Source organism: Camelina sativa, chromosome 1 (genome assembly GCF_000633955.1).
Source record: "Camelina sativa cultivar DH55 chromosome 1, Cs, whole genome shotgun sequence".
Classification (NCBI taxonomy): domain Eukaryota; kingdom Viridiplantae; phylum Streptophyta; class Magnoliopsida; order Brassicales; family Brassicaceae; genus Camelina; species Camelina sativa.
Window position 1 is genome coordinate 4688260 of NC_025685.1, and position 16978 is coordinate 4705237.

A 16978-nucleotide genomic window follows, 5' to 3' on the forward strand; every position below is an offset into this window, starting at 1 on the left:
AATCTCTCTACATGGGAGTTCCATGTGTTACAATGGCTGGTTCAGTACATGCGCATAATGTTGGTGTCAGTCTTCTCACTAAAGTTGGTAAGCACTCAGCAAAGTTTGGTTCTTTTGCCAAGTTTGGTTATACTCAGGACATCTTTTAGCTAATGCAATCATTTCTTGAATCAGGATTAGGACACCTGGTTGCTAAAAACGAGGACGAATATGTTCAGTTATCTGTTGATCTAGCCTCTGATGTCACAGCTCTTGCTAAATTGAGAATGAGTCTCCGGGATCTAATGGCTGGATCTCCTGTTTGTAATGGACCTTCATTTGCTGTTTCTCTTGAATCCGCATACCGGAATATGTGGAGAAAGTACTGCAAAGGTGAAGTGCCATCGTTAAGGCGAATGGAAATGCTGCAAAAAGAGGTCCAAGATGATCCCTTAATCTCAAATGACTTGGGAGCATCAAGACAAAGCGTTACTGGAGAAGCCACTCCTTCTCTCAAGGCCAATGGTTCGGCTCCTGTACCTTCCTCTTTACCAACCCAATCCCCGCAGCTCTCAAAGAGATTGGATTCCACTAGTTAGATACCCGGCAACTCAAGCTGCTGCAAAATGCCGGAAAATTAAGAAAGGTCATGTCTTTGCAGATTCATGACCCATCTGGGAAAAGGTGTGAAAGAAAAGAGTCCATGAGCTCTTCCTACTTTTTACTTCCAAGACTATAGGAACTAGACTTTAGATTACTGCTTGTGTAGTAAAAAGAACAGTAAAATCACCCCTTTTTTTGGTTCTGTCTCTTACCACTCTTAGTTTAGCTTTACATGATTCTTGGGAAGTCATTAGGGGGAAGTGAATTTGGAGTTTTTCTTCTCATTTGAGAGATCAAGTTGTTGTGTATCAGTTAGGGGATTTTAAGGCTTTTTAGGATGCTTGTTTTCATGTGCTGGATTTTGAATCATATGATAGTAAATATAGTTATAGCCAAATCTTTTCAGTGTCCAAACTATATCATTATATAGAAATTTATAAATTGCTCAAGCTTAATCGGTTAATCCCATGAAAATCAGCACAAAGTTGGCATATTCCCTATTGGTTAAGGTAATGAAAGATGTGAGAACCCAGTGAAAGACTTTTCAATTATGAAAACACTAATATTTTAGTTAAATCTAGAGACTTTTGACTTGTATTATGTTGCCAACTCCATCTCTTTAATTAATTAATGTGGAGAGAGTAAAAAGGCAAGCAACTACTCTTCAATTCCACATTTCCTACTGCTCCATTGATTCCACCAAAGCCCTAAAAACCTTATAAAACCCAATGCCTAATACCCTTTGCTCATTCACCACCAAAGCATCGAACTTTTACTGATATTCCACTTTCAAAGCAACACAAGATTAAGTAGCAAGAAACAAATTAAGAGATATGAAGCATGAAGCTACTATCATCGATGTCCCTGCAGAATCCAGCTCAGCCATGAAAGGCAAAGCTCCTCTAATCGGTGTTGCTAGAGACCACACTGCTACTGGCTCAGGTGGATACAAGAGAGGTCTTGCCATCTTCGACTTCCTCCTCCGTTTAGCTGCCATTGTTGCAGCTTTAGCCGCTGCTGCAACTATGGGAACAAGTGACGAGACTCTTCCATTCTTCACACAATTCTTACAGTTCGAAGCTAGTTACGACGACCTACCAACTTTCCAGTACGATTTATAAATGTTTGATCAATCATATAAATTCTTTCCTGTTCTTGTGAAACAAGTCACCTAATTAGGTCATAATTTTCCTTCAGATTCTTTGTGATTGCCATGGCCTTAGTAGGAGGATATCTCGTTCTGTCTCTTCCAATATCCGTCGTTACAATCCTTCGCCCTCTTGCCACCGCCCCAAGACTCCTCTTGCTTGTTCTTGACACTGTATATTCTCAAACTCTTCAAATTACATTACATTTTTTTTTTCTTAAGTAAAGTTTTACTAAAACTTTGGTATTAAGTAAAAATGTAAAATAATAAGAATCGTGTTGGGGACAGGGGGTTCTGGCGTTGAACATGGCGGCTGCTTCATCTGCGGCAGCAATATCGTATCTAGCACACAGTGGAAACCAGAACACGAACTGGCTCCCCATTTGCCAACAGTTTGGAGACTTCTGTCAGAAATCCAGCGGAGCTGTTGTCTCCGCCTTTGTCTCCGCAGTCTTCTTCATCATCCTCGTTGTCATCTCCGGCGTCGCTCTGAAAAGACACTAATCAAAAACCTATATACAGTACATGTCTGTTCATCATTATTGTAAAATTGAAATCATTTGTGTAAATCTACTCATCATGCCTTGTGTTGTGTTGTATTAATCTTTTCAAAAGGAAAAATGAAAGTGTGTTTGTTTTTTCTTTTTAACACAAATCTAAGATAGTAATGATCAGAAAGGCCTAAGCACAAAGTAGAACTAGACACACCAGCAAGCACAATTAATTTGCGTCTCCAGTGTCAATTGCTATGAGCTAACAGATTCCACTTGTAGCGTCAAATCCTTTACTCCTGCATCTTCTAACAAACGTGAGACTTGTAACTTAGTATTTGTCTTGTCTGAATCCGCGGATACAAGGAGATGGAGAGTCGCCACGACTTCTGCGTTCGTGAAACTCCATACCTGCAGCCTCTGAATATTGCAAACACCTTTAGTCTTAAGTATGTTCCTCATGGCTTCTTTCAGGTTATGTCTGTGTGCCCTAGGGACTCTTTGCAGTAGAATCTCTGCAGAGTTTCTGAGCAATGGAATGACTGAAGCGATGATGAGGATGGAAATGAAGATAGAACTGGCTGGATCAGCAACTAACCAGCCCTTGTATTTGATCAAGAGTGTCGATATCACAACTCCAACACTCCCCATTGTGTCTGCCAAAACATGAAGAAAAATTCCTTCCATGTTGTGGTCAATGTGGCGATGCTCTGTCTTTCCGCCTTTCCCAGGTTTGTGATCAGAATGATGCTCATGGTCATGACTGTGGTTGCATTCCTCGTGTTTATGGCTATGGGAATGATGATGATGGTCACGCTCATGATGTTCCTCAAGTTTATGATGCTGATGATGGACATGTTCATGATGCTCTTCATGTTTATGGCTATGAGAATGCTGATGGTGATGGCCGTGCTCATGATGCTCCTCATGATTATGGCTATGGGAATGCTGAGAATGATGGTCGTGCTCATGATGCTCCTCATGTTTATGGCTATGGGATTGGTGTGAGTGAGAATGTGCGCAACCAGATCCACCATGAGCATGATGATGTTCCTCGTGGAAAAAGATCAACCCGACAACATTCACGAGAAGCCCTCCAACTGAAACAACCAAAAGACTATTTGTAGAAATCTCCTGAGGATCCAAGATTCTTTCAATCGACTCGAGCACAATCAAAGCCCCAACAAGAACAAGTAAAACCGCGTTAACATAACCAGACAGCACTTCAAATCTACCTCGGCCATAGTTGTACTGATGGTTTGCAGGAAGACGTGAGATATAAGATGCATACAGCCCAATAGCCAAAGCAGCACAATCAAACAACATATGACAAGCGTCTGAGATCAATCCAAGACTGTTACTCATAAATCCAGCCACAAACTCAACAACCATATACGCCGTATTGATCAAAAGAAACAACGCAATCTTCCTCGATTTCTTCTCGCTCAAAATGTGACGAATAGGCTTCATAAACACAGTGGAAAGCGACTCAGGTAATTCCATCCCAATCTCTTGGTACTCTGGATTCACAGAGTCCAACTCTTTAACCGCAACATACAGCAATAAACCACACAGCAACAATCCCCAAAGAGATAGCTCAGGGAAATAGAAAAGCTCCAACACAATAGTGCATAGAAACGTAACAAGAAACTCTCTTTCTGGATCCTTCTTCTTTGAGCTCGAAAACTTATCATCATTATAATTCTCACTCAACAACACTCCAAATACAACAGTGTTAGCTAAAGGCCAACCTAAATTCCCAATAGAGACACTATCATCACCACTAGCAGAGAAGAAGAAACTCCAAATAGCAAGTGGGAACAACAAGAGAGTGGTTAGAAACAAAGACAGTAATCGAACTCGTTTCTGATCAAGTTGTTTGATCTCAACCCAATTCGTTGAAACTTTCTCATAACAAGCCAAAAACCCAGATAGAAAAGGAAGCAACAAAGGCCAAATCCTCAAGCAATTCTCTTTAGGATAAATCCAAAAACCCCAACTTTGAACAGATGATGTAAACGGGAAGCAATCAACACGATCCCAGCTGATTGATAACAACAACAAGCCCGCGAACAAAACGCAAAACCCACGAACCTTGGATGATCGAGCTCCAATCCCACCATTATCAGAGGATAAAGCTCTAGCTGAGACAGTACCGGAGAGTTCAGCTAAGATCATAGCAGCAGCACTACAGTAACGAAGAGCTTGGAAACGAAGAAGGAAGACGAAAGCAAGAAGAAACGATTTAGCGAGTAAGAGTTTGAATTGAGAGGAAGAAAGAGATGAAAAGGAACGATTTTGATGGCGGAGAAAGAAAGGGTCTTTCTTAGAAGAAGGAGAAGAGAAGAAAGAGAAAGAAAGAGAGAAAAGGAAAGAGAGAAGAGAGACGAGGAAGGAGAAAGGGAAAAGAGAGAAAGAAGGAGAAGAACGAAGGAAAGGTAAGAGAGAGTAGAGAGATCTAAGAGAGAAGAGGATGAGAAAGAGAAACGAAAGTGATGATCTTGTATTGTTGTTGCTATGGGTCGATCTGGAGCTGAAGGAGGAAGAAGAGAGACGGGTCTTTGAAGGTGTTGGAGTTGGAGTGTAAGGGAAAGAAGGGTAAGTTCTTCCCATTGTTGGTGTTGGTACTGAGAGACGATTCGGTCGATGTTGTTGATGATGATGATGATGATCCGCCATTGTTGATCAAACTGCGATTGATTCCTCTAACTCTCCTCTCCTCTCCTCTGCTTTTTCTTACATTTCAGCTTCTTTGTTTGTCTGTCGCCGTCGCTTATTGTTAATGCTACGGTGAGTAGTAAGAAAATACCATACGTGGCGTTATATAATTGGACCTTCACGGAAGTATCTTTGGGTATATACTGTTTCTTTTTTTTTCTGGGTTTAAGGATAAAACGAGCCTTCCTGGTGCCACGTCACCTTTTTTTCTTCTTCTTCTTCATTCTCGTCAATCATCATCTTCTTCTCCACTATCTTCGCCAAACCAAAATCGTGATTAAAATATTGATGTTAGATGGCAGTTAGTCTACAGAGACCTGGTCTTGTATCCTCAAGGTAACCTTCTCGATTTTGTGATCCTTTTGCGATTTATATTATTAGTGGGAATTTAATTTTGGGGTTTTTTTTTTTTTTTTTAACTCAACCATCTTCACCAGTGCTTAATCTCTGAATCTCTTTATCTGTAGCTCTTCAAATCAATGTCAGCGGAGGATGTCTATTGTAACTTTCATATCCTGTAAAAAGACGGTACACTTGAAATACTTGTCAAATTGCTGGAGCAATCCTAGTAGGAGTCATTTGTTTGTAAGATATGGTTATTTGGAAAAGAGCAAAATTCGTAGATCACAAAGTCTGGTCTTGGCATCTACTGAAGATGGAGTGGCTATTAATGGAAGTCCCCAGCCAAGATCTAGCAGTGATTCTGTGGAGATGAGGGCCAAGTTCACCGGATCAGTAGAATATGAAAACAGCTGTGATGGACTCATTCAGTCTTTGCACGATGCTGCTAGAACTCTTGAGTTGGCTGTTATAGAAAAGATTTCTCCGTCTAGGTTTTCATGGTTTTCTGTGACCTGGCTGGGTGCTGATAAAAACGCATGGGTCAAGACCCTTTCCTATCAGGTTCGTATTTGTCTTTTTAGTTTCAATCATCTTTAGGCTTGTAAACGTAGTGTTTTCTTGTCGATGTTTTTAGTCTCCATATTCTCTCGATTCTGAACTTGCATTCATGTTTCACAGGCTTCTCTGTACTCCTTACTACAAGCAGTAAATGAGATTTCTTCTAGAGGAAATTACAGAGACGAGGATATTAATGTCTTTGTTCAAAGGAGGTACTACTACACAAGTTTATTATTGAATCTGTGGCGTTTGACATGAGCACACCTTGTTAATACGTTTTTGCTTCATAAAAGTCAGCTACTCCCTGTTCAAGAGATTAGATTTCCTTTACTTAATTGATAGATAGTTATCTGAATTTGTTAATTTACTGATGCAATGTCTGAGTTGGCTACGCTATCCCTAATGAATCTCAGGGGATGGCTATTGTAACTAGTGAGCACAAACTTTTAGCCTTTGCAAAGATTATTTGAGATTCCAAGTTGTGTTACTTTGTGGTACATTTCCCACATATTCTTCTGAGGAATCTTCCTTCATCAATGTTAGATATCTTTCTGGAACTGGTCGTGCTATAACCCAACCTTTCAGTTATTCATTTTTGATTTTGTGAAAATTTTGGCATTAAACAGCTTATCACGCCAAGTTGCTCCCCTTGAGAATATGATGCGAGATAATCTATCTGCGAAACATCCTAAAGCCTATGAATCGTTTTGGTCCGAGCAAATTCCTTCCACAGTGACATCTTTTGTGAATTATATAGAGGGAGACCAACGATTTGTTGCTGCCACTTCTGTGTATGTTTTCTCTTTCAAATGTCCTTCTTTTTTGGTTTAAAGCGTTCGAATCTCACCTTATAAGTACTAGAAAACACTAGTTTGACTCAGGTTTTGATGAATTAACAATTCTTTATGGTTCATTCCAGCTATGCAAAAGGGAAGTCCACAGCTGCAAGTAATGAGGTTGAGGTGTCACTTCTTATGCTTGTGCTCAATTGCATTGCAGCAATAACGAAAGTTGGCCCGGCAAAATTTTCCTGCCCGCCCTTCTTCTCTGTGATTCCAGATACAACTGGAAGATTGATGGAAAAACTTGTAGACTTCGTTCCACTTCCCCAAGCGTATCATTCAATCAAAAGCATAGGCCTACAAAGAGAATTTCTTACTCATTTTGGTCCTCGCGCAGCAGGGTGCAGAGTAAATGGTGACATTGCTACAGTTGAAGTTGTTTTCTGGGTCGATCTTATACAGAAACAATTGCAGCGTGCTATAGATCGAGAGAAAATATGGTCAAAGTTAACAACATCCGAAAGTATAGAGGTAAGGATTAGAAACGTCTAGAGGAAACATCTAAGAAGCTTCAGGCTTTCTGTACAGTGATCATATGAGTTCTTTTTGATGTTTGAATATGAGCATAATAGCTTGTCTAGAGTACTTTTCTTGGAAGTGCCATTCCAAACATGAGGAAGTGGCACAAACAATTTAGAAATTTAAGGATCTAGATAAAGTGACGCATGTAGAAGCAAAAACATATATTGGTAGACTTTAGTTTTCAGAGTTCCTTTTTGGTAAAAAACAGTGATTCCAAGTTTATCTGGGTTGTATTATCCTATCAGATTTATGGCAGTATACTTGTATATAAATCTTCTGAAGTTAATTGGCACCTGTTGGTGCCTTGCAGGTTTTGGAGAGAGATTTAGCAATTTTTGGATTCTTCATTGCTTTAGGCAGGAGCACACAGACTAATTTAGCTGCAAATGGTTTTGATTCCCTGGAGAATCCTTTGGAGGACCTTGTTAGGTAATTGTCACTGTTTCACCCTATTTACATTCCCATACACTTTTGTAACTTTGTGTTTGGTTATCACACTCTTACCTATACGCATGAACTATTTTAATTCAGGCATCTTATTGGGGGTAGCGTCCTGTACTATCCTCAACTTTCAGCCATCAGTTCATACCAGCTGTATGTCGAGGTAGACTAGACATTAATCTAATCATTGGTAGAAAATTTCTAAGGACTATGTTGATATATTTTCATGGAAATTTATTGTGTAGGTTGTTTGCGAAGAACTAGACTGGATTCCTTTCTATCCAAACAATACTAGCACACAGCCTCCAAAACAATCACATGGGCATAAGAGCAAACCAGAAGGGCCACCTAATTATGAAGTTATTCCCGAACTGTTGGATGTTTGCTCTTATTGGCTACAGAGCTTTATTAAATATAGTAAATGGCCAGAGAATCCTTCTAATGTCAAGGCAGCTAAATTCTTATCCAAGGGGTATTAGACATATTTTCTACTCAATATTTGGACAATTAAGGAAGTAATTAGTTATCGTGCTGACTGTCTTTCTTAATATTCAGGCACAAGACTTTGGTTCGGTGTAAAGAAGAACTGGGGATATTAAAGTAAGATAACGGAAACCCCCTCTCTCTAATCTATACATATATGCCTACATTTGGAAAATCTCTTTCCTGCTTGATTGGTATACTCTACTAATAATTGAGAGTGTACCTGAGAGAAATATACTTCCAAGCAAAACTCAAAGCATATGTCTTGGATATTTACAATTATTGTCGTAGTTACAACAAATTGTAGGGAAAGCATCCTTGACGGTCGCCTCCATTAACTTTGCATTTGTCACATTCATGATTCTGGATTATTTGCCTTCATCAGTTACTATCAATCTAGCAGACTGTCTGCATTTGGATAATGTGTGATGCAGGATGGAAGTGACAAAAACCTATTTTTTGACAGGAATGCATCATCAATTGTTAGAGAGGCGAACTCATTTGACAAGGTTCGTCTTTTTTGAATTGGTCTATTGGAAAGGACTGTTGTACTTCGTACATTAGTTAGATCCGATTCCTGTTAAAAATTGTTGTTATATTGAAGACAATTTATATACTAACAATACATAGTCCCCAGGCCCTAGAAAGTGTAGATGAAGCCCTCATTAGACTGGAAAGCCTGCTACAGGAGTTGTATGTATCAAAATCATCGTCTGGGAAGGAACAAATAAAAGCCGCTTGCTCTGACCTAGAAAAAATACGGAAGCTTAAGAAAGAGGCTGAATTTCTAGAGGCAACTTTTAGAGCCAAAGCAGCTTCCTTGCAACAGGTTTCTGCTTTTCATTATCACTTTTTGTTTTGATCCTGCTAGTATATATATTATAATTTATCTGAAATCTGAATGCCATATGGACCAAAACAAACCAGTTGTACCCCTTTTTACGAAGTGCTGCATCAGTCTCATTATAGGATAAGAAAGATATTTTTGAAAGTGCATGTTGTGTTTTTTAAATCTGTGTGGGAATCTAAAACCTCATATGGTAAACTCAGGGAGGTGACAAAAATGATTCTCAGGAATCCTACGTGGTACAGAAACGGTATTTTAAAGGGAAAGACACAAACAACGCAATTAGTACTGAGGATCAAGGCAAAAGGTATGCTACCTATTGCTTACTATTATTCCTCTTCACACCTAGCTACCGTGATAGTTTGAGCTAATATAAGTGTGACGACTCTTTCATTCCATTCTGGTCACAATGACGTATTTGTTGTTTTCCTCCGCATTAGTTTGAGTCGTGGATTCTGGGGATTCTTTGTACGGCCTACAAGGAAGAAGCTTGATCCTGAGTTATCGGTAAGCTCCATTTTGTGACCCTATCTCAAGTATTCTGGCAACGGGCTTTGCTGATGAAATTTTCTGATGGCTCTTCTGCATAGTACTCTGTGTTTGTTCAGTCAGTGTATACTACTATTTCGTATTTATTTAATATGAAGTTGTTGCATTTAAAATTCAGCCATTTCCAGTCTAGCAGGGATAAAGGTTCAAGTATTTTTTTCCTGCATATGCAGGGAGATGAATATATTGGGAAATCCAGTGGAAACTTACTTAGTGCAGACTCGGAACCAAATGAGATCAGCCGATTCGAAATTCTTAGGAACGAGCTGATAGAACTGGAAAATCGGGTCAAAAGAAGCACTGATCAGTCAGTAGATGAGGAGGTTAGTAACTGCTGCAAGATTTCTTAACTATCAAATTGCTAGTCTCAATGATGTACTCATTTCCTCTTGAGGTAAATAAAAAGCTCTGACCAAAAGGAAAATGGACATATTTATTAAACAGTGCGTTTCAGTTGGATTAACCATCATTTTAGTAAGTCAAACCCTGTATTATGGATAATGCCATACTAACCTAATTCTGTGTAGTGCTCTTAGCTCTGTTACGCTCATGATTAAACTTCTCAGCATGGTAGAAAATGACCAGTCAACTCCTTTTTAGTAATCCAAAATGTTGGGTCTTGCGTCTTTTGTGTCAACAGTACAAACTTCCAAGTGTTTGTTCATATTTTACAGGAAAGAATCTCTGAGGATACTCCCCAACCAAGCAGTAGAACGGAAAATGTTCAGTTGGTTCAGACTCCAAAGAAGGAAAGCATGATTGAGAAAACTCTTCAAAAGCTAAGAGAAACCACCACGGTACCAATTATCTCTTCTAAAGACTAAAACTATATGGCGTGTTTCTTTGTCACTGGGTCATATGTTTTTCTCTGTCAGCTTTGTTAACTTTTTTACATTTACAGGACGTGTGGCAAGGTACTCAACTTCTTGCTATCGATTCAGCAGCTGCTATGCAGATACTTCGGAGGTCTCTGATTGGTGATGAGTTAACAGGAAAAGAAAAGAAAGCCCTGCGCAGAACGATGACTGACTTGGCATCAGTTATTCCCATCGGTATTCTAATGCTTCTTCCTGTAAGTCAAAAATAACCTATACAGAGAAGTTTATGTTCACCTTTTTGTAATTTTGATCATGTTATACACTTTCACTGAAATATTCCAAGCTACATCTTTAGATAGTTGCTTTGTACAAACCTGTGGTACAACCTCTGCAGTGTTAACATTTCTCATTTTCTAGTCTATGGGACTAATATAATGAGTAAGCTATTCTGAACAGGTCACAGCGGTTGGTCACGCAGCCATGCTGGCTGGAATTCAGAGATATGTGCCAGGCCTGGTACGAATGCCTTCTCTATACATAGATACATCAGAATTCAAAACCTTCTCCTTGACTAACTTTTGATAATATCCTTCATTCAGATTCCATCCACATACGGGTCCGAAAGGTTGAACTTATTGAGACAGCTTGAGAAAATCAAGGAACTGCAAACAAATGAAACTGAGACCGAAGGAGTGGAGGAAACAGCATTATGACTAGAAGGAAGCGATATATAATTTACCTCTTTTCATTTTGTTCGGTAATTCATTGCCAATAGCTGCGCATAGAGAATCTCATTCCAAGTGTCAGGCACACCGGGTAAGCACCAGTGACTGCAGTCTTGAGGAGCATCTTCAGGAGTTCCCGGTTCTCGATACCGCGAAGGATGAGCATCCTTCCTGAACTCAGTCAGATATGTAATGTTCAGAAACTTAACCTTACTATGTTCATATCTCATTTCTTGGATTACTTGAGAAATGTAATTGTTGTGGATAGGATCAGATTCCATTTTCTTCATATCAGTCTCTGGCTCTGTCTCTGCATCACACAAACCACCCAAGTTCCATGTCCCGTTCCTGCGAACACCCAAAAAGCTCAAACCTGGTCAAATTTCTAAATGACTTTCGTCTGATTCGTCCTCTTTGATTGTTTCTGAAACAGACCTGTAATGTACAGGAGAGAAGCTTCTGAAGAAGACATAACTACTCTCAGAATCTAGTCTCTCTAAAACCCATGACTTCCATGTCTTTAAAGACTTCCAAAATCCCTCCATTACTCCCATTGTCTTGTTCAATTGCCCTCCCTCCTGAAAATAGCAACCCCTACAACAACAAAAGAAACCCGGTAAGACTCATCAACCACATTTTTCTTGTTACCAGAATGTTGAATTTGCACAAGAAGTTTTTACGCGTTAAAGGTCTTGTCTTCGTTCCACCAATGTCCTGTATTGAAGACTAGAACATCAGACCCGACCCATTTTTTGGACTGCCAGTTAAACTCATCGACTCTAACCGTCATTTTGACATCTACGGGTGAGTTTTCAGGTGGCCGACCAACCACGACTAGAAATGGTGTTCTATGATATTCAACGGTTAGGTTTTGTTTCGGAAATCGCATTGAAAGGAAACCCTTATGCTTGCTTATAGGGTTCCCATATACTTCATGTATCTCAGATTTATTAGACACTGCTTGTGACAGCATACACAGAAGAGACTCCCATTGGTTTCTTCCGATAGAATCTCCGACGAAAACAATCCTCCCATTCCGACTCCTCTCCAGAAAATCACTTGCATTAAATCTATAATTGTTGTCACACAAGTAAACAAGGTGACGTTAGTTGACAAATAAAGTTAAAATTTTGAATTTGATTGGCGCAAGATTCATAACTAAAGCAGGTTTAAAGTTTCAACCCCACAAAACCAACTCAAATTAAAGTGGACAGGTTTAAAGTCTTATTAAAATGAAAGTGGGATGTTAGCAGCATTGATGGTAATAACTCTAAAACTCTAGTGAATCAATGAATTGCTTGTAACCCTAATAAGCCTTCGATGTTTGTTTTACTCATAACCAAAATCAACCAATACCTTAAGGTCCAAGCAAAATTACATAAGAACAAGTTACTACCGTGGAAGGTCGCAGCCATGTGGTTGCCATCGCCATTCTCGAAAACCAGAATCTTTTCTTCCATTATTCAGACAACGGAAACCAGGATCTAGAAACCGACACTCTTCTCCATAAAAGGTTTCGTCCACATCACGGCGTCCACGAACCCATCTTCCGTATGAATAGTCGCATACGTCCTCGTTTCCTCGTTCCTTCGTTAGGGTTCGCGATGAATACAAGAATCCAATACATTGATAAGGCTCAAAGCCGGCAAGGTCGACGACGACGACAGAGATTATTAGGAAGCTGATGAGAAGAGAGATCCCAACAAATATAGGTTTCTTGATCTTCAAGGTTGAGAAGATAGGAGACGAAGATAGAGAGACAAGCTCCTTCAGAGGATTCGTTTCTTGATGATGATGATCCATGTCGCCGCATAAGATGCAATCTCTCTCTCTCTCTCTCTTTCTCTGTTGTAAAGAAAGAGACGTGAAAATGTGAATACGCGATCTTCTTTTTGCCAGAGAAAAGTATTAATAAATATGTTTCGGTAGGCAATAAATTCTTAATTAAATTATTAATAGATCCATCATCAATTCATCCATGTGACAGACAAAAATATTAATAGAATGCATCCCACAGTACAAATTAATTAAACGTATAACAATAGAAGTTTCCTCCCATGTTCGTTTTCACATTTTATTAGATCGAGACGACTATCATATTTGTCAAGATATTATTATAATTCTTAACTGAAAGATATGATCTAGGTGAAATATATTTTTAAAATTTTTCTACACCTATCGCGTTCTATTTTTTCGTTGTCCTAATAAACAACCAAAGTGAAAGATTTGAGTTGAATTTGACCAAAAATAAATAAAGTTTAACCCACATATAAAGTTAATGAATAATTATAATTAGTTTAAAGAATTGGACCGAACTTTTCTGGTATGGTCGAGTATCCACTACCTCTCACACTCACAAGTAGCACATGCTATAATTTGCTTTACAATTTCAGTAGTTTTTTGAAAATTAGGATTGGTGAATTAGTGTACTTAAGAGTATTTATGGAAATTGAGGTAACAAAGACGAAAGTGCCATATCAATAGAAAAAGAGTTGATACAAGTCTGTCAAGACCTTTTACCTTCACAAGATGTGGAATGGCTTTGACTGATGTATGAGCCCGTGAACTTAGCTAGATAACTATATTTTTATTTTTATTTTACTTTCCAACTCAGTTCCTTCGAGTATATATGTCTCTCTCGTCAAACAAAGTGTACAAACGTAACAAGTAAATACTATCAAGATCAAAAGTAATCAAATCTTCTGTTTTCTACATGGACATGTTTCAATTAATGTCAAAGGTAATTGCGACACTTTGTTTCTTTGTCTTTATGCTTGCTCGTTTGTGATACCACACCAATACTCATATGCAGAAACATAAACACAAACGCAAATGCAGAGAAAACAAATTGGGACCTAAACCCATTTTAGTCGTCATACTTGTAAAAAAATAATGATTCATATTCGTTTTACACTTCCTTTGCAACGCAAAAACAACAAAAGAAGAGTGTAACATGGAATAAAAATGGTCCCTTCCTTTGGCTTTGGCTTTGGCTTTGGACCAGAGTGAAAAGGCGATGTAACACAACCTATATTTTAATTTTACACACACATGCTATGCTCATTTCTTTAATCATTTGTTATATAAATAAGGCCCACACTTTTTTCTTCATGAAATCTCCTCCTCCCATGAATCTCAACAGTTCCAAATTCATCTTTCATCGTCAGATACATATACTACATGTGTTTGAGGTTTAGCCTAGGCCTAGCTCACCAATTAAGGGTATCTCTGCCCTCAAATAATGACTTTTGTGCTAGAAAAAGCTTCAAATATTAAAAATAATAAACCCAATAATTTACATCTTTTTACATATATATATACTGTAGTTTTTCCGTTCTGACAAAGAAAGATATAGAAAAGAAGAAAAAAAAAATCCTCTTTTTATTTTTCTTTTCAAATTAGTCAAATAGTAAATACATAACGAAACTACTGATAATTAATTTCTCCTCCTTTTTTTGGGTGTTTCTTGTCTATGACAACTGGGCCAAGTATGGGCCCATAATCTAAAGTTAAAATCTAAAAAGTTTTGGTCACTTCTTCTTTTTGGATGTCATCAACCTCGTCCATCTCCTACCTGCTCCAATGCTTCTCCAGCAAATGATAGATTCTGTTTCACAATCCCAACACGCAAGTTAATTATTTTTTATTCTTATCAATAACTTTTCTACATGAAATTGTGAGAAAATGTGAATATATATATATATATATATTGTCTTTTCATACTTATTTGATATATATATAGAATTTCAAATTATTTTCAACCATTACAAAACGTAGTTAACTAGTCAAAACTTATGTCACTGATAAGTTTTGTGATGCTTTTGGTCAGTATTGCTTACCAACAAAATATTGGTCAAGCTTTCGGCTTTCACAAAAACGTGACGGTGCCGAACTAAATAAGAATAGTAAAACTAAACTAGAGACTTTTTCTCACAGGAAATTAGATACTAAATGCGTGGAGGAGGCTACATACATTCTACAGAGACAAAAGCAAACAAAGACAAATCAAAGTAATCAACAACAACAAAAAACAAATTGGCCATGTGATTTTACAGTCATGTGTAGGTATTATTCTCCCCTGATTCCTCTTTTAATAATTATTTATTAGTTAAGCCAAAAAAAAAAAATATCTTTCAGGTCTATTTAAACTAGTAATTTCATCTGTCTCGTCTCGAGAAACAGCCACGACATCTGTTTATTATTAATACGTATCATTTCAATCTTTCTCATATTTTATTAGATAGTAGCATGCATATACTATGACATAAGCAATTCGAATCTAATAACCAAAAACAAAAACAAAAAAATGTAAGTTAAATAATATTTACCATGGGGTGAGGAGTTGAGTAATAGTAAATGTGTTGGCCGTTATAGCCGTCGGTACGAGCTGGTGGCTCGACAGCGTCACCATGACACTCTAGATTAACGCCAAATAGCCTCACCGTCCTCGAGCTCCCTGCGACCGCCGTTGATGTCGACCGAGCCTGATGATCAGCGACGGCGCCTACAATTTTTGCACCGTCACGACACGTGCGCGTCTTTTTAGTTATATGGTTTTTTTGAAAAAAAAAATGAATTAAAAAGGAAGAAATAAAGAGCACGTTAGTCTAAGTGGATTGGACGGTTCTCCTCACGCGCATGTAACGGATTAGTTACAACTTGGAGAAGATTATTGAAATTGTCGGGTCCAAAATTAAATTGCAAGACGAAGAAAAAAGGAATATAACAAAATATTTATCTCAGGTTGTTATTTTGTATACATACTCACGCAACTATAATAATTGTCATATAGTAGAATTTTAGAAAACTCCTTTGCATTTGTAAGAAATACATTCCACTAGCTTAATTGAAATGGTTGAACTCTCCAAGTTCTTGCCCTAATCTTTTGAAAAATTATCTTTCTTTTGCTTTGAAAACCAAGAAACAAAAAGCTCAACAGAAACTATATACAATACTTTAACAAAAAAAAACTATATACAATAATTCAGGAGGTTTTTATTTATAATGATAACCTAGATTAATCTAGGAGTTAATGGAAAAAAATCATGGATGTTCTAATAAAATATTAAAATACCATGTAAATTTCTTTAAAACCTAAAATACCATGCATAACATAATAATCTAGATGGGACAAGCATAAATATATTATAATATTTATATATATATATAAATATATTTAAAAATGCCATGTAAATATGCATTTAACTACAAAACCTCTCCTTTTTAAATATATATCTATATTAATATATATATATATAACTTACATAAAGGAGTATAAATCTGACATATAGATAAGTAAGGGAAGAAAAATAAAATAAAAGAGGAAATAAAGAGTTTTGAATTTTACCATAGTGTGAATACTCGTGGTGAATATTAGGGTAAGTAGTCGACGCGTGTACTTGACGATAAGGTGTGGTCAAGCCGCTCCAATACGCGGTCGTATTAACCAAAGCTTCTTGAGACACGACGGAGACGGCGGGTGAAGACGAAGCTTCGCCGCGTCTCCGCCAGCCAATGAAAAGTCTATGGAGATCGAAACGGTGTCGCTGAAAAAACACGACGTCTCCAGCGTCGAGGTGTTTGTCTTTGACGTACCTGCTCCATCCTTTGGTCAACACGTAGCTTTGGCTACTGTTCCAATAAGAGTACCTGAATTTCCAACACTTGCCCGACTCATCCTCGAAGCTAAGAAGCATCCCTTTCTCCGACGTCGCCACGTCATCCCCTCCGCCGCCATTATTATTGAGAGGGAAGTATTTCTCGGCGTGTTGTTTTGGTATGACTAAGCGGTTTAGTTTCCCGACGTCGCTTGGCGTGAGTGATTTCTCGAACAAAGACTCTCTTTGTGCTACGGCGACGTCGTTTTGGTGGTGCATATGTTGCTGCTGCTGCAACGAGAGAGTGTTGTGGTAA

The 16978-nt window shown here is 38.2% G+C and overlaps 6 protein-coding genes across 6 annotated transcripts in view; 3 read left to right on the forward strand and 3 right to left on the reverse strand.

Moving 5' to 3' along the window:
• The window catches only part of LOC104773878 (probable UDP-N-acetylglucosamine--peptide N-acetylglucosaminyltransferase SPINDLY), a 7274-nt gene extending 6287 nt beyond the window's left edge, over positions 1–987 (forward strand). The window contains exons 18-19 of the mRNA XM_010498559.2: positions 12–87; positions 175–987. Of these exons, the coding sequence (XP_010496861.1) occupies positions 12–87; positions 175–578 (480 nt within the window). The 3' untranslated portion in view covers positions 579–987. The remainder of the gene's footprint in view (positions 1–11; positions 88–174) is intronic.
• On the forward strand, positions 1298–2373 carry LOC104774116 (casparian strip membrane protein 2-like). Its single transcript, XM_010498798.1, has 3 exons — positions 1298–1690; positions 1780–1903; positions 2018–2373. Exons 1-3 carry the CDS (start codon positions 1416–1418, stop codon positions 2231–2233), a joined length of 615 nt encoding a protein of 204 aa, XP_010497100.1. The 5' UTR covers positions 1298–1415; the 3' UTR covers positions 2234–2373.
• On the reverse strand, positions 2126–5013 carry LOC104774065 (zinc transporter 5-like). The gene is made up of 2 exons (XM_010498751.1): positions 2438–5013; positions 2126–2218 (listed from the first exon to the last, which is right to left on the reverse strand). The coding sequence occupies exon 1, from the start codon at positions 4897–4899 to the stop codon at positions 2476–2478; it is 2424 nt and encodes an 807-aa protein (XP_010497053.1). The 5' UTR covers positions 4900–5013; the 3' UTR covers positions 2126–2218; positions 2438–2475.
• Positions 5146–11306, forward strand: LOC104774000. The gene is made up of 18 exons (XM_010498688.1): positions 5146–5274; positions 5406–5841; positions 5959–6050; positions 6465–6629; positions 6758–7151; positions 7513–7631; positions 7734–7806; positions 7889–8115; positions 8199–8243; positions 8593–8635; positions 8764–8955; positions 9177–9280; positions 9414–9480; positions 9696–9845; positions 10197–10319; positions 10424–10594; positions 10797–10856; positions 10940–11306. The coding sequence occupies exons 1-18, from the start codon at positions 5234–5236 to the stop codon at positions 11051–11053; spliced, it is 2616 nt and encodes an 871-aa protein (XP_010496990.1). The 5' UTR covers positions 5146–5233; the 3' UTR covers positions 11054–11306.
• Positions 11066–12929, reverse strand: LOC104773934 (protein trichome birefringence-like 8). Its single transcript, XM_010498630.1, has 4 exons — positions 12462–12929; positions 11746–12135; positions 11501–11659; positions 11066–11413 (listed from the first exon to the last, which is right to left on the reverse strand). The coding sequence occupies exons 1-4, from the start codon at positions 12866–12868 to the stop codon at positions 11086–11088; spliced, it is 1284 nt and encodes a 427-aa protein (XP_010496932.1). The 5' UTR covers positions 12869–12929; the 3' UTR covers positions 11066–11085.
• Positions 14405–16978, reverse strand: part of LOC104774180 (B3 domain-containing protein At3g11580) — a 3933-nt gene continuing 1359 nt past the window's right edge. Inside the window, exons 2-4 of the mRNA XM_010498904.2 lie at positions 16413–16810; positions 15394–15569; positions 14405–14672 (exon numbers count right to left, since the gene is read on the reverse strand). Of these exons, the coding sequence (XP_010497206.1) occupies positions 14619–14672; positions 15394–15569; positions 16413–16810 (628 nt within the window). The 3' untranslated portion in view covers positions 14405–14618. The remainder of the gene's footprint in view (positions 14673–15393; positions 15570–16412; positions 16811–16978) is intronic.

Coding starts and splice junctions, on each gene's coding strand:
- LOC104774116 (XM_010498798.1), top strand. CDS start 1,416: ATGAAGCATGAAGCTACTATCATCGATGTCCCTGCAGAATCCAGCTCA. Junction 1,691..1,779: donor GACGACCTACCAACTTTCCA/GTACGATTTATA, acceptor ATTTTCCTTCAG/ATTCTTTGTGATTGCCATGG. Junction 1,904..2,017: donor TCTTGCTTGTTCTTGACACT/GTATATTCTCAA, acceptor TGTTGGGGACAG/GGGGTTCTGGCGTTGAACAT.
- LOC104774065 (XM_010498751.1), bottom strand. CDS start 4,899: ATGGCGGATCATCATCATCATCATCAACAACATCGACCGAATCGTCTC.
- LOC104774000 (XM_010498688.1), top strand. CDS start 5,234: ATGGCAGTTAGTCTACAGAGACCTGGTCTTGTATCCTCAAG. Junction 7,632..7,733: donor CCTTTGGAGGACCTTGTTAG/GTAATTGTCACT, acceptor ATTTTAATTCAG/GCATCTTATTGGGGGTAGCG. Junction 8,244..8,592: donor GAAGAACTGGGGATATTAAA/GTAAGATAACGG, acceptor ATTTTTTGACAG/GAATGCATCATCAATTGTTA.
- LOC104773934 (XM_010498630.1), bottom strand. CDS start 12,868: ATGGATCATCATCATCAAGAAACGAATCCTCTGAAGGAGCTTGTCTCT. Junction 12,136..12,461: donor CATGGCTGCGACCTTCCACG/GTAGTAACTTGT, acceptor CAACAATTATAG/ATTTAATGCAAGTGATTTTC. Junction 11,660..11,745: donor GAAGACAAGACCTTTAACGC/GTAAAAACTTCT, acceptor TTGTTGTTGTAG/GGGTTGCTATTTTCAGGAGG.